This window comes from Solanum lycopersicum, chromosome 9, assembly GCF_036512215.1.
Source record: "Solanum lycopersicum chromosome 9, SLM_r2.1".
Taxonomy (NCBI): Eukaryota; Viridiplantae; Streptophyta; class Magnoliopsida; order Solanales; family Solanaceae; genus Solanum; species Solanum lycopersicum.
This window is the reverse complement of record NC_090808.1, coordinates 67709574-67724252: the sequence shown is the minus strand read 5'-3', so window position 1 is coordinate 67724252 and position 14679 is coordinate 67709574. Positions and strand designations below refer to the sequence as shown.

Below are 14679 nucleotides of genomic sequence, written 5' to 3'. Positions count from 1 at the left end.
ATGAATGTCAACCTCTCAAGGTTGAAAGGATAATAAATTTTTGCTATTTAACTTGTTACTGATAGAATATTTTTCCTATTTTTAAACCCTAATTCTTTAGGAAAATCAGGATAGAACCATTACATACAAATCCTCAGGAAAAAATTGCAATAGTAAAGTGTGATCTTGAATATTAGTCTCAACTTCTCCAATTTATTGAAATATCTCAAACTCTGGGCTCATAAGCAAGCTAAGCTAATTTATGCTCACACTTATGTCAAATAGGCAACAAAAGTCATTAACAAAAAGGACAATCCATAGTAAAGTGTATGCTATATTACACTTGAAGGAAGAAAGTATCAGTTGCAATTGCATTAACAATAAGCTTATTCTCCCCTGATGCTTAGTACATAAATCAGAGTTTTGGTAGTTCGAAATATACCATCATTGTACTTATTAAGAACTAGTCCAAAAAAATGTCGAAAATAATGACCTATCCTACCTCTGCTACATGTGTCTTCCTCAGTTCTGATGATTTGCAAATGATCTGAAAAGCTCTAATCAGGTGCTTGCACTTGCTGGTGATATGAAGATTATCACCGGTTAATATCGACTCTTCATCAGTAGCCAATCGCTGAAATCACGTTGCAAAGATGGTAATAGTCATCATGCCATCCAAACGGAACATAAGCAATATGATAAGAGAGGAAAGCAAATGACTAATGGTGCATATATGGACCAGGAAAAGAAAGAGCTAGACGGAGCTCGTACATGATCAGCTTTTGGCATTTAATTTCTCTAAAAGGATTTTGTTCAAAAGTTTTGGATTTGCTTTGCCTTTTGATTCCTTCATCACCTAGCAATCAGCACAACAATGTGAAAAGTAATGGTCAATAGCCAGCATGATATGAAAACAACAAACTCCAAGGACTGAATGAAAACATACCTGGCCAGCAAAATAACCTTGCAATTTAGTTTTACCACCGCGGTATTGTTCCAGCTGCTTTGGACTATCTGCAATCACCTTATCTACCATTTTCTCAATCTCCGCAGTGTCAACAATCTGTTTATTCAAAAATGAGAAAGTAGATTAGATTCCTTTAATAACAAATATGCTTCAGTTACTTACTTGGTTGTAAAATGCCAGTCGTGTAAATCGACAACACCACTTTATACAAATTGTTAACATCAATAAACACAACCACAAGGGCAGTCAGTCTGAATGACACATGGTCACTTAGGTCAAGATGTTTCTAGACAAGATAGCTCATGGTAGAATTCTGAGGCAGTGTAATCGAGAACAAATACACACAGTTTGACACACTTCAGAAGATAATTTTGGGAACTTTTAACCATGAACATTTATAGATAAGTAATGGAAACTTTAACAGTGATGTGTATGATATCCGCAATAGATTATCCACGCAGTTCATAGAATCAGGTTAACGGAACTGTGCTGAGGCTTTTATCAAACTGAGACAATAACGGTTTAGCATTCATTTGACTTTGATATCACAACAATACCAAAACTTACATCTACAACTTGTTATAAAAAGGTTCTACTAGGTAAATCCTGAAACCTTGGAAGTAAGATTAAGTATCAATACATCAGATAATTTACAGTCATCAAGCAATCTAAAGTTGATTGGCTCAGTGTCTTCGTGGGGTCAATATTCATCTTCAAGTATCTTTATTTGTAGTTGTTTCATGATCAGTTTCCTTATCCAATCAAAGGGTCTCCAAATAACTACGATTCAGGTAACACGGGCTACAATTTTAACTCTAATCCATCAGAATGAGAGAACAGCGTCATTGGTAACAGGTGATAAGTTAGTGGTCTTGAAAGTTTATTCAAGAAATTTTTTTTTTGAGATTTAAAAGAATCCAGTTCAACAGATGATTATAAAGCTCATCAACAGAACAGTAAAATCATTTTATTATATAATTATTTATAACAAGAGAAAAATACTAGAGCTCTTGCAATATTGCAAGCCAACTTGCCTGAACCAGATCCTTTTCTTTTATCAGCCCCTTGACTGTTCCACCCTTGGCGATTAGCTCAAATAAAATCTGTAAAGTTCAACAACAATTATCGGTCAGAAACATAGTAATTGAACAGAGTGGATCAAAGTAAAGCCAATGAAGAGAGTGACCCGTTACCATATATTTATGCATTTCTAAAGAATACTACTGATTATGCACAAGTGATACTCTTTCCCTCTCTTATATGCACACATCCATGCAGATATTAAGATGTATCATCAAAAATGATTCATGCCAAACTAGTCATGCCGGAAAGACTCTTGATCAGTACGGATTTCTCACACTCAAACAACAGCTTATGATAGTCACAAAGTACGGTACAACAATAAACTGAAGTTACAGAGAGACTACATTGCTGCTAACATAGGGACTTCTTAATTGGCCTCTATAGCAGATCTCATCAGTCATGACTGTCTGAAGAAGGTATATGTTAAATTCCTGATATATGTTCCATCTTCAGTTATAATGTTTCTAAAACATTGTAAACCAAAGCATCAACACCAATAAGAAACATCGGACAAGATGAGGGAAGTGGACTGAGATGGTTCGTACATGTGAAGAGGAGGTGCGAGGATGTGCCAGTAAGGAGGTGTGAGAGGTTGGCTGTAGCAGGAGTTAGGAGAGGTAGAGGTAGGCTGAAGAAGAACTGGGGGTGGAGGTGATTAGACAGGACAAAGCACAACTTCAGCTGACTCAGGACATGACCTCAGATATGAAGGTCGAGGATGAGGATTGAAGGTTAGTAGGTAGATGAGTGTTGTCGCATTCTGAATGGGGAAGGGACTGGGCTAGTTTTCTCCTCTCCTTTTAGTATTATTATCAACTATCACATAGTTTCTTATTCTTCAATGTGTATTACTATCTTTTGTTGCATCTTTTTTGTATCTTGCTACTTTGTTGTCTCTTTTCTCACTATCCTGCGTCAGGTACCTCACTCACAAAGGTAGGGCCGTAGGGGTGAGGTCTGCATACATTCTAGCTCCCCAGACCCACTTGTGGGATTACATTAGGTATGTTGTTGTTGTTATACCAATTCCTGGCTTCTCAAATACAACATGGACTGCAACCAAATGAAGGTCAGTGATTTGCAGAAGAATTAAGAAGCCTAACAGATAGTTACTTGTGACTGGACAAATCCCCAACCTCAACGCACCCAAAAATATTCTAAATGGTGAAGAAAATCAGCAAAACAAAAATTCTATTAGTAATGTATAGGAAAACCATAAGATGTGATTTTCAACCATACAAATTTAGTTATATCAGCGCCCAAAGTGCATTTACCTCCTTCCCAATCTTTCCGCTGATAGTCTCATCTTTAATGGAAGCTATGAGCTCCCCCAGTTCTTGAGGGGTAAGTTTAATCTCATTGATAGTCACTTTTTCATTTTTCATGTACGCAGCAATATCTCCCATAATCCAATTGGCAGCAAGCTTTATATCAGCACCTCCTGCAGTTGTTGCATCAAAAAAATCTGCAATCTGTAACATGCAATTATCAGTGGAACTGGATATTTCTACAAAGAAATAATGGGAAAAGCTGGAAAAGGCCTGATTATGCAGGCTAATAGTCCAGAATTTTAATAACAGGATGACGATGTCATACTTTCGGGCTCCTTTGAAGACAAACTTGATAGGGGAATCCATCCATGTTAAACCATAAGTCAATGAAAGGATGATAGTGTTCTTGAACAACATCATCCTTCACTTCTATTCCTTTACTTACTCAAGTCCGCACCCTCTTCTCCACCCACCACCAACCCACCCAACTTTGGTCTCATTGGGCCATTGGAACTCATGGAAGAGAAGGAGAAGGGAGAAGGGAGAAGGGAGAAGGGAGGGTAAATACTTCCAAGAGGCATATAGCTAAATGGACTTATGTGTATCTAAAAGTCAAATAATGCTTGTCCTTTTAGATGCTTAAGGATTTAAAGCATCATATTAAATTTCTGGCGAGAAGCACTTCACTCACAGGTTAAACCCTTACGAAATAACATCAGCTTGATAGATTTCAGTACTGGAGTGTCTACATGCCAATAAGGCAGTATAAGCAGAACCTGACAATGAGAAGCACTTACATTGATGTCATTGGCAAGAAATAGGACATCTTGCATGCTTAGGCCCAGTTTCTCGTACCTCCGACGCTTATCTTCTGGAAGTTCAGGCAATGACTCACGGATACTGTTCACATACTCCTCGGTGAGAGAAACACCAGGGAGATCAGGTTCAGGGAAATAACGATAGTCAGCAAGTCCTTCCTTTTTTCGCATGGTTACTGTTTTCTAGATGTATGAGAAGGTTAAGCATATAAGTTTTCCACGGAAAGACTTGAGTAAACTAGTCTGACATACATACTGCAGTAGTATCAAAAAGTACAGTTGCATACCTGAGCACCTTCCTCCCATAGACGAGTTTCCTGTACAATTTGATCAATCTGGCCTTGGTTATGTAGTTCCACCTGTCTTGAAATTTCATAATCAATGGCCCTACTCATCGATGAGAAGGAGTTCAAGTTTTTAATTTCAACCTGACACAAAAAAAAAAGATATATCAGTTCATTATATAGAGTGCTGACTTAACATATGCAACTTAAACTAAACACTCACTGCTGAGAATTTCCAGATCATAGAAAGGCAACAATAAAGAATTAACACCAGATGAAGTAAAAACTTGATCCATTATAGAGAAGAAACAATGTAATTGACATGAAAGTTGCAGAAATGGGGAAATCATGGTCACTCACTCACTCTAGCGACAAATACAAGGACAGCTAACTTAAAGTCTTGAATGGTATTTAATATGTAGTTTGACGAATTAAGACAAAAAATTTGCATGCTAAACATGTCTCCAGTTTCAAGTTTTATCAAACAAAGGCAGTCCCACCAAATGAAGCTGAGATTATGTTCATCAGAATACAAAATACTGGGTTCACAAAACTTGGAATGCAGATATAGACTCCTCTGGGACCCACCATAGACCACATTTCACATTCAAATGACGAGTAAATTCCCTTATTAATTTTAAGGCTAAAGCAAGAATTTCATAAATGGGCAATGGCCAAACTGGACTTACACCTGGCACTAAATTAAGTTGTCAATTGACCAGATTATATAGGAGACATTCTTTGTGGTGCATAGATGAACAATGGAATAGGAGCCAATGTATCACTTGAAACACAACTTACCGAACCATCCACCAAGAAAAATGGCAGAACAAGATAAGAAAGAAAAACATCCACAAAGGAAAGCAAACTAAAATTTAGAATCTTCATGCCTGAATCATCTAGCTATAAATTAGTATTTCCTATGCATAAGGGAAAGCAATAGAAACGGAAAGCAGATCATGCAAACCTTTGTACCAAACTCTAATTGACCAATAGGACGAACTGAAATATTGACGTCGCAGCGAAGTGATCCTTCTTGCATGTTCCCATTACCCACTCCCAGATACCTGACCAACCTTTGCAATTCTGCAGCATATTCTGCAGCTTCAATACCAGTTCTCATATCTGGTTCAGATACAATTTCCAACAATGGGACTCCAGCTCTATTTAAGTCAACCTGTATCAGAGAGCCAAACAAATCAACACCTGCCTAAAATTCACAGTGAGTACTTTATTAATAGAAGCAACAAGTATGTTAGATCAAATAATCTAACTCTATTCATGCACATATACAAAGTAAATCACTATAAATTGATACAAACATCAATGGCGATAACATTACAATGTGATGCGGGGGGGGGGGGGGGGGATGCGAATGTATGAAGGAGGAGTTCTTTCCTGTGAGTAGCTCCCCCCATCGGTATGAAGCAGCTTCCCTGCATCTTCTTCCATATGCACCCTGGTAATGCCAAACTTTCTATGGCCACCGCCATACTCGAGTGGAAGATCCACATCAAGATAACCACCACTAGCAATTGGGATATCAAACTGTGATATTTGATACCCTTTGGGAAGATCAGGATAGAAGTACTGTTTTCTATCAAACTTAGAATTCAAAGACAGTTTACAATTAAGTGCAAGGCCAACTCTTACTGCACACTCTATCACCTTTGAGTTCAACACTGGCAATGCACCAGGCAAACCCATACAAACAGGGCAAACACTGGTATTAGGTGGAGAACCATAGTTATAAGGGCAGCTACAAAAAGCCTTAGTAAGAGTGGAAAGTTGAACATGGGTTTCTATCCCTATAACTGCCTCAAAATCCTTCAGAAACTTATCAACTGCTTTAGGTTGACTTTGTGTGGAACCTTTCAACTTAGTCTGTTCCTTTTCTTGGGTTGCAGTTTGTGTCTGTGCACTTCTCATACAACAATACAAAACACCATGTTTTCTTGCAAAATATGAGGAAGGGTATAACATAGACGGGTTAAGCTGTATCCCTCTAAAGAATGTCAATGCCATCTTACTATCAGAACAAACACACTAAATTACACCTGCAAATCATCAAACACATGGTTCATAAGCTTCAAATTTATCCCTTTTTTTTTTTTAAAGAAAATGCCTTGAAGTGTATAAAGATTGAAACTTTACGCTGAAACTGATAAATAAAACTGAAAATATAGAATACCCAGGATTTATCTTGAACTAAAAAGCTTCAGCCACTGATGAAAGTCTCATACACGAAACATTTAGAAGAGGGGCCAAGATTTTACTCCGAAATGCTATGACATAAAAGAAAAATGGTGCAAGATTGGATTTTTGAACTGTAGGGAGAAGTAGTCAAGAAGTTTAAGCAGTTTCTATGGAGTATGAGCATAGAAAAATTGAAATACTGAAGAAATTCGAACACTAGAATGAGAATTGATGAAGATAAAGGGAAAATCAAAAATCACATTCATTTTTTGTTCTAGTAATAAATTTTTACTGCGAGAAATACGAACATCAAGTGGTCGTGCCGGAGTGGTTATCGGGCATGACTAGAAATCATGTGGGCTTTGCCCGCGCAGGTTCGAATCCTGCCGACCACGTTTATTTTTGTGTTCCCCGTTTTGTTGTTTTTGGACGACAAGGGCACCAATCTCCCAAAAGTATGACGGAGGGTAGCTGCATACCATTTACGAAACTTCAATTCCTGATTCACTAAAAAATAATTAAAATAATGTTATTTAATTAATTAGATGTTTGATTTAATCTATGCTTAAAATGATAATCCTACTTTCTATCTATCTTTGAAGCATCCCACTTTTAGTAAGAGTAAACGCGCTTTGCAGGTGAGTCCTGTGAAATAAATGAATTACTATCAAAATCAGTATTGTAAGCTATTCAAAAAAAATACTATATGATTTATAACAGATGAACCATCAATGTATTTAAATAACTTTTTTATTGAATTTCAAATGATTAGCCATTTGATAAACCAAATTTAGTTTGGTAACTAAAATAACGGGCTACATTTTTAAGTTATTAGGTCCAAACATAAGATATATTAGACGAGTATGCGCATTTATCTAAGATCAGCAACAACTTGCATAAACGAATAGAAAATATGCTTCAATATCTTCCTCTCCAGTAAATAGCATTTTCCTCATCTCTCTTATCAATTCTGTGTTGAAGAGCGTCAGCGAAATAATACACTATTTTCTGAACCGGCGTACCAGTAGCAGAAGCAGACTGGTTACACAAGCTTAGCAGCTTTCTAGCACGATCAAATGTTCGAGTTGCAACCAGTGGAGGGGAAGCTTGAAGTAGTTCAGCTAGGTCCAGATCCTGCAGCAGTTCAGGAGACAGCAAGGGGATTGATAATGATGGAATAAGGATCAGATTTCTGTGAAATATGATTGAGTAATCTTTGTTTGGCTATTTTCTTGATGGTCGGAGCAGATAGAACAAGAGATACAGAAGTGCCAAGTGACAATTGAAAACTTGACTCATTCAAACCTTGTCTAAGAGAACCTTGTCTTCCTTCAACATGATCACTACATTGGTTGGCTTTCTTCTTATTTCTGGCATGACTACAACTAGAAGAATAGTCCTCTCCTGGCTCCGGATGATCTCTGACACCATGCTTAGCACATTCAAGTCGTAGAGAAAGTGCTATTTCCAATGGTGGATGGTTGATAACGCGTAAGAACCTCTCTTGAGAGGGGAACGACAGCTGGAAACGGCTGCTAAGACCTGTGGACAGAGGAGCAAAAGGAGGAATCTGCCCGAGGAAGGTCTTGTGTCTGATTAACTATTGGTGAGGCAATAACTTACAAAGGCGATGATCAGCCACACTAGGGTCACAGAAAATATGTAGAAGTAGACTTTTAAGTCAGCATATTCACTTCACACTTTTTTCTATGAAGAGCATATTCACTTCACACTTTTTTACGATGGAAGAGCATATTCACTTTACACTGACTTATAAGCCTTTGGATTTGTTTTTTGGGAAAATCCTTTCTTGTTCTATCCTCAATGAATCAACAGAAATGACAAAGACAAAATCCAAGAGCAACAAATATGTCCATTTGACATCTTACTATGTATATAAAGAGACAAACTTATAAGAAGGCTAAACCTCCATCTAAATATTCTCTCTTAAAGCCGGCCTGGCATAAAAGAACAACATCAGAGGTCAAAGAAATGACAAAAATAACCAAGCAAGACTCAACATTAGTAAAAGAAGTGTTACACTAGAAATATGGAAAACAAACAGAAGCAAGACTCAACATTGGTAAAAGAAGAGTTACACTAGAAATATGGAAAACAAACAGGACTTGAGTTCTATGTACTGACGATGTAAAAACTTACATGATAAAGTCACTTATAATGTAAATCTCTAGATAAAGATTAATCAAATAGACAATAACCTTGTAAAAATGACAGACTAAATTAAACTGATAGTGATCAGAAAAAAACTTACCATAAAAATCAATGTGCAGCAGACCCTCAAGACAAGAGGTAAGGAACTGTGAGGACGGCATAATCAAATGATTGGACTCTTTTAAGTAGATAGCCATAGTTTTGCAGAACAAAATAGCTGTCTTAAAGCATCCTGCACTAGTATTAACACATGAGACAAAAAAAAAGCTTTTTGAATAGCCCCATTAGCCAATAATCTTTTCGATCACATCATCCTTTTTCCTAACTTTGAAATCTGGCTATGGGTAAACAACAAGACGTCTCTACTTGACTGAAAAATCAAGAGAAGCAAAGCAATTAACAAGAGAAATCACAGGCTTTTATCAAACAGGGTTGTTAATAAGAACAAATAGATGGGAGAGAACTCATGATCCCCCCATACCTCCAACAACAACAACATATCCAGTGAAATCCCACAACTGAGTTCCGGAAAAGGTAGAGTATACGCAAACCTTATCTAGTGAAATCCACAACTGGAGTCTGGAGAAGGTCGAGTGTACTTAGACCTTATCTATACCCCTTGTCAAGGTTGAGAGGTTGTTTCTGAAGGAGCCTCGGTTCAACTTTCAAGCGCAGCAAATAAGTCAAAAAGAAGACGAAAACATAACAACTAATAAGGAAAGCAACAAGAAAGGAACAATAACAACAACACAATACGTAATCCCACAAATTATGTCTAAGGACAGTAATGTGTACACAGACTTACCACTATCTTATGAATACAATCAGCTCAAGTAAAGCATAGCAAAACACAAGCATGTAAAAATAAATACAATAACGAACAAGTAGCAACAACAATCAATACGATAACTAAAGCAAATAAAAACAATAGTAATTATGATCAGCACAACACTTTCATAGCTTATCTCAATTTGAGTTTCAACATAATAAAACCAAAATATTATTCAGCTGAATAAAATCAACTCAAACTGAACAATTACATGCCATCTTCTTTGGGTGTCTTAGCTACTATAGATAGAGCATGTAAACCAGATTGGAATTCATCAGTCAAGAGATCATACACCATACGGTGACGTTTAACAAGATTCTGTCCGTCGAACTTGTTTGACACAATTTTGAGATTGAAATGTGTCTCGTTTGTTCCGGTTTCCCTGACGGCGGCATGACCGGCGTGCTGGTAAGAAACGTCTTCGACTTCAATTATGTTAGCTTCAAGTGCTGATTGTAGCTTCGTCTTCATCCTACTTGCCCTCGACAGAATCCCTCGTGACGCCATGCTGAACCCTAATTTCTTCTCTCTTCTCCGGTAAGCTCTCTGCCGCCGATACTCCTAAAAATAATTGACTGAAGGGTTGTTTGGGTGGTGCAAATACTCCAAAAAGTCAATTTAACTAATATTTTTTCGTTAATTCAATAACTTAAACAAAAAAAAAATTAGATACTTAATGTATTATTAGCGCTTATATTAATTTTTTAGCAAAATGGAGAAATCACGTACTTTTTAACGCAAAATTATCATTTATTCTTTATAAGTTTATAATTACAAAAATTTATCAAACTGATACAATAATATAAGCGCTGATAAATTAATATGATGTGCGAAATACACTAATCGTTAAGTAAAATACATTATATTTTATACATGATACACTCATTTGATATACATTTTATATACACTAATCTGATGTACGCGATACATTAATCTGATACGTGAAAATAAGGAATTTTGAAGATTTGTTAAACTAATAGGGGATAATGGTAATAACAGAACATAAAGGTAGGATTTCGATCATTTTACTACAATGAGACTTTTTATATATCAATACATTTAAAAAAAACATTGTTAATGTAAGTTAAAGTTATTATGATTTGACTCTTAAAAATGAAAAGAAAAATGAATAAGTATATTTCAAACTATCGTAAATAATATGGAGATATTCTATATCATACTTTTGAGACACTGGTACTCCTAATGTACAAAAACTAAAGCATATTATATTATTTATACTAACGGATACGTATATGAGATAATTTTATTTATCAATTCGATATTCATTATAATATGTGTATAGTCGGTTAATATAAATGACATATTTACTTTAGTTTTTGTACGATAAAAGCATCGGCATCTCAAAAGTATAACATTGGGATACCGTTTATGGTTGTTCGAGATATATTTCTCCTTTCTTTTCAAAACAAAATTAAAGTAATTTCCAATTTATGAGAAACTTCCATTTAGCAAATCAAGAACCTTGCTTCTTCTTTTTTTCAGCTGAGGGTTGAAAATGGAGGTGGTACATGTACAACATCGGTGGAGATTAAGGTGGTCGTTCAAGAATGCCACCATTATTGTCACTTTCGTCAATATAATTGCTGCCCTTTTTATACTTCACAGTTTCTTCTCTTCTTCTTCATCTTCCACCACACCATCTTCAGGTTTCCATCTCTTCTTGCTTTTTTTTCCCTTTAAATTTGCTTCATTTTTAGGTTCTTGGGGTTCTTAATCTGTAAATTGTGTTTCTTTCTGTTTGATTTTTTCTGGGTTTTTGCTAGGGTAGCAATAGAAAACATAAATTTTGAGAAAGTGCATATAGGATTAGAGGTTTTTTGCTGTTTGATTAAGAAATGTAAAAAATGATTACTTTGATCTGGAATTGCTGCATTTTCTGATCTAATTGAGTGTTGAACTTTGAATTTCAGAAAGGGGAAGCATAATTGAGAGTATATGAGATTAGGATTTAGAAAGTTACTGGCTTCCTTTTGTACTCCCTATAGTATAAACTAATTAGTGAGATCTCTTGCTTAAATAGCACAAAATAAGGTTTCTTGTAAGTTGCCATATGACCCTTTTTGAGTTTCTGCAACCCTTTGGAAGTACCTATTTGAAGTGATTATCTGTCAATTTAGAGGTAAAATTGGGTGATTACTTGGTAACCTCAGTCAAAATTGCATAAAAGCTTGTCCTTGCACCAGCTTGTGATTCGACGGAAACAAAAGATATCCACTTCTTTCAGAATCTGTTAAGGTAGTGTATACTGGCTGGAACATGAATAATAGAATGCCTTGTGAATGAACATTATGGCAAAAATTATCAAATCTCATCCAGAATAGCATGGTACAAGTCCTGTTAGAGGAATCTTCCCGTATCCCTCCTGCGTATCAAAAACAAAGGTGGACTTCTACACAGACAGTTTTGCTCTTTAAAAATTGTACATAGATAGAAATCAGCGACTCTTTGAAAAAAGAAGCAAATAAGTGAAAACAATGGCTAAAGATCTAGCGTACATATGCAATGTGCGAGCTACCCTTGACATTCAAGTTTTAGTCTCTAGTTTAAAGTTTTAATCATCAGTATGTCAGATTCTGTGAGTAAATTTGTTACAATTCTAGACCATAGCAAGCTGTTTTAGCTAGCTAATTCTGTAATGACTGCCCTTTGGTGATTTATAATACTGTTAGTTACCCAAAAAAAAAAAAAAGCTGTTGCAGGAGCACCTAATCTAGTTTTGGTGAGAGAATGGCTAATATGGCATCTTACTGTTTGGTTTGCAGTTGAAAGGTATATAACGGAAGCAGCAGAGATTCGTCGTGCTATGTTGCCTGTGGAGCTAATTAAAAGAGTAGGTACCTCCTTTTTCCTATTGTTTGGTTTTAGCTGAATAATTAGAATGATGTGTGCCTGTGCATCAATAGTATTAGTAATGTTTTGTTTTCTATTTTTTGTGACTTTTGGAGAATACAATATCTTCTGTCGTGATAGGTGAAGGAAATTCAGAAAGAAGGGCATGTCGAACCAGATCCTCTCCAACAGAAGGATGCAAAGCAGACTGCTGCAGTAGACCTCATATCTAGACTGAACAATTATCGTTCTTATACTGATTCAGGCAGCGTTAAAGGTAATAATCAACAACCCTCTTGGACATTCTTTATATCTTATCTTTAGATACAAAAAGACCTCTATAACGCTTAGCCACATGGTGAGTCCGTCAACAATGTCTTCTGCAGCTCTTGGAATCAGTAAAAGAAACTTTTTGCTAAACTAACTGGCATAGCAAGCTTCAGTCAATTGTACATCTTCTAAAAAGCACAATTATCAATATATCGGTCATCTGATTCCCTTGAATCAACAGTTCATTTGCTTTCCTCTGAATTCGGTCAATGAATTGAGGCTATATGAAGGACAACTTAATTGTCAGTAGGAACACATCAACTTTATTTGTGTTAACTCAATGCACCTTACCTCTTGGAGAAGTAATTTTAATCAGATGATGGCACGTATTGTGGGACCAAAGTTTGATATTCTACTTCTATAAGATCTAAGACAGTGTCCACAAGTAGATCATACCCAGAGAATATAGAATAATTATATCATCGGTTTTAGTACGAGTATGAGAGCGATGCAAGTAGGCTCGAAGAGGACTGAATTGTGATATAGGAATTAGTAGTTTGTCTTATCCAGTATTCTAAAAAGACACTAGGAAGAATTACGTGAAAGACTGAGAGACTCGTTGAGTTTGATTATTCCCTCAAGTTTGTTTGGACATTTATACTAAGTACACTGATTATTGCTTCGGTAATTTAGATGTTTTTGGCAAATTTACATCTCCTAATGAAGATAAATCACAGCTATCGAATCAAATCAATACAAATCATGTATGATCTTCAACAGAAAACACTGTTCTTAGTTAACCACTGTCCATCACAACATTAATCCATTTACATTTATCCTCCTCTGTTTAAATTTCAGACGTTAAGACATTTCTTGCCCTGCCGTAGTTTCCCTTTCCTTCTCTTAGGTGTAAACAGTATATGTCATCCTTCTTATCGTGCAGCATGAATTGTATGTACAGAAATCCTGTTTATTACTACTTGCATAGTCTGAGATGCAGCATTGATGTAGCAGTGTTAAACCTGGATAATAGATAGTGCACTGCAATCGAGTGTAAAAAGTCTGAAGTGCTAGAACTGCATTCTATCGCTGGTGTTAGATCCTGTTGATCTTCATAAAGACTCAGGAGTCAGGACTAATGGGTATCAACTAGTCACACAATAAGCATCTTAAATCAGGGATATCCATGAGGACTTTGTTGTGTGCATCTCTCACATGTGCTTTTGGAGCATATACGACAACCTCAAGATGGTTTTGCAGGGTTTCTCCTACCTTGTGTATTCTCCTTTCATGCATGAGTCATCCTACTTGCTAATGAAAACCAATAGTTATGAGAAATAAGCATGGCCTACATGAAATGGACATCAAAAGTTCTCGTCTTTTTGAATGGCAAATAGAATTTTGAGCTAGCAATGCATCTTTAGTATAGATTTACTCATCTGCTTCTTGCCAGTGTTTTCTGCTGTCATAATGGACTTTACCTGTGAGATACTGCTCCTTTAATTGTATGTGTCGCGCTACATGGCTGAAAACTGTTGCGACTCTGTTCTGGTATTGACTGCTAGTACTCTCTTCTTGCATTTTGAAACCATTAGATGTTAATAAGTCTTACGATGGTTCGTTAAACTCATTCCCTTCAATAATAAACTTGTGTACAGTTGTGGAGGAATGGCGTAAGCGAAAGATGGAAAGAGCCAGACAACGCGAACTTGAAAAGAATGGAACCACCATCTGACAGTCCTACATCTTTGACAAGGGTTCAAAAACGAGGCTATTTGATCGATACGACTCGTAATATCAGTTGTATATGTGTATACTATTAACAGATATGACTATCATCATGTATCCAAATTCTGCAGCACTTGGACAATTTTATGCCATATAACATGTTCAGTTTCTATGTGTCAAAGTCAAATGTACTAGCAATTGCTTTCTCAGTTCTTATCATATCTTTGCCTTT

General features: G+C 36.3%; 4 protein-coding genes and 1 non-coding gene across 5 annotated transcripts; 2 read left to right on the top strand and 3 right to left on the bottom strand.

Moving 5' to 3' along the window:
• Positions 1 to 277: 277 nt before the first annotated feature.
• LOC101268142 (glutamyl-tRNA(Gln) amidotransferase subunit B, chloroplastic/mitochondrial) lies at positions 278 to 6816 on the bottom strand. The gene is made up of 10 exons (XM_069288767.1): positions 6594 to 6816; positions 5805 to 6459; positions 5370 to 5583; positions 4406 to 4546; positions 4098 to 4301; positions 3304 to 3501; positions 1981 to 2049; positions 926 to 1042; positions 751 to 835; positions 278 to 613 (listed from the first exon to the last, which is right to left on the bottom strand). The coding sequence occupies exons 2-9, from the start codon at positions 6425 to 6427 to the stop codon at positions 755 to 757; spliced, it is 1647 nt and encodes a 548-aa protein (XP_069144868.1). The 5' UTR covers positions 6428 to 6459; positions 6594 to 6816; the 3' UTR covers positions 278 to 613; positions 751 to 754.
• Positions 6817 to 6911: 95 nt separating this feature from the next.
• On the top strand, positions 6912 to 6993 carry TRNAS-AGA (transfer RNA serine (anticodon AGA)). The gene has a single exon. It is a non-coding gene; the product is annotated as a tRNA-Ser (tRNA).
• A 339-nt stretch (positions 6994 to 7332) lies between these two features.
• Positions 7333 to 8176, bottom strand: LOC138338118 (uncharacterized). Its single transcript, XM_069288768.1, has 2 exons — positions 7904 to 8176; positions 7333 to 7732 (listed from the first exon to the last, which is right to left on the bottom strand). Exons 1-2 carry the CDS (start codon positions 8027 to 8029, stop codon positions 7517 to 7519), a joined length of 342 nt encoding a protein of 113 aa, XP_069144869.1. The 5' UTR covers positions 8030 to 8176; the 3' UTR covers positions 7333 to 7516.
• Positions 8177 to 9806: 1630 nt separating this feature from the next.
• LOC138338656 (protein BOLA1, chloroplastic) lies at positions 9807 to 10106 on the bottom strand. Its single transcript, XM_069289634.1, has one exon. The coding sequence runs from the start codon at positions 10104 to 10106 to the stop codon at positions 9807 to 9809; it is 300 nt and encodes a 99-aa protein (XP_069145735.1).
• An 836-nt stretch (positions 10107 to 10942) lies between these two features.
• LOC101267845 (uncharacterized) lies at positions 10943 to 14628 on the top strand. Its single transcript, XM_004247735.5, has 4 exons — positions 10943 to 11266; positions 12383 to 12450; positions 12591 to 12726; positions 14378 to 14628. Exons 1-4 carry the CDS (start codon positions 11116 to 11118, stop codon positions 14452 to 14454), a joined length of 432 nt encoding a protein of 143 aa, XP_004247783.1. The 5' UTR covers positions 10943 to 11115; the 3' UTR covers positions 14455 to 14628.
• The last annotated feature ends 51 nt before the right edge of the window (positions 14629 to 14679 follow it).

Coding starts and splice junctions, on each gene's coding strand:
- LOC101268142 (XM_069288767.1), bottom strand. CDS start 6,427: ATGGCATTGACATTCTTTAGAGGGATACAGCTTAACCCGTCTATGTTA. Junction 4,302..4,405: donor TATGGGAGGAAGGTGCTCAG/GTATGCAACTGT, acceptor TCATACATCTAG/AAAACAGTAACCATGCGAAA. Junction 3,502..4,097: donor TTCTTGCCAATGACATCAAT/GTAAGTGCTTCT, acceptor TGCATGTTACAG/ATTGCAGATTTTTTTGATGC.
- LOC138338118 (XM_069288768.1), bottom strand. CDS start 8,029: ATGGTGTCAGAGATCATCCGGAGCCAGGAGAGGACTATTCTTCTAGTT. Junction 7,733..7,903: donor ACAAGGTTCTCTTAGACAAG/GTTTGAATGAGT, acceptor GAACTGCTGCAG/GATCTGGACCTAGCTGAACT.
- LOC138338656 (XM_069289634.1), bottom strand. CDS start 10,106: ATGGCGTCACGAGGGATTCTGTCGAGGGCAAGTAGGATGAAGACGAAG.
- LOC101267845 (XM_004247735.5), top strand. CDS start 11,116: ATGGAGGTGGTACATGTACAACATCGGTGGAGATTAAGGTGGTCGTTC. Junction 12,451..12,590: donor CTGTGGAGCTAATTAAAAGA/GTAGGTACCTCC, acceptor CTGTCGTGATAG/GTGAAGGAAATTCAGAAAGA. Junction 12,727..14,377: donor TGATTCAGGCAGCGTTAAAG/GTAATAATCAAC, acceptor ACTTGTGTACAG/TTGTGGAGGAATGGCGTAAG.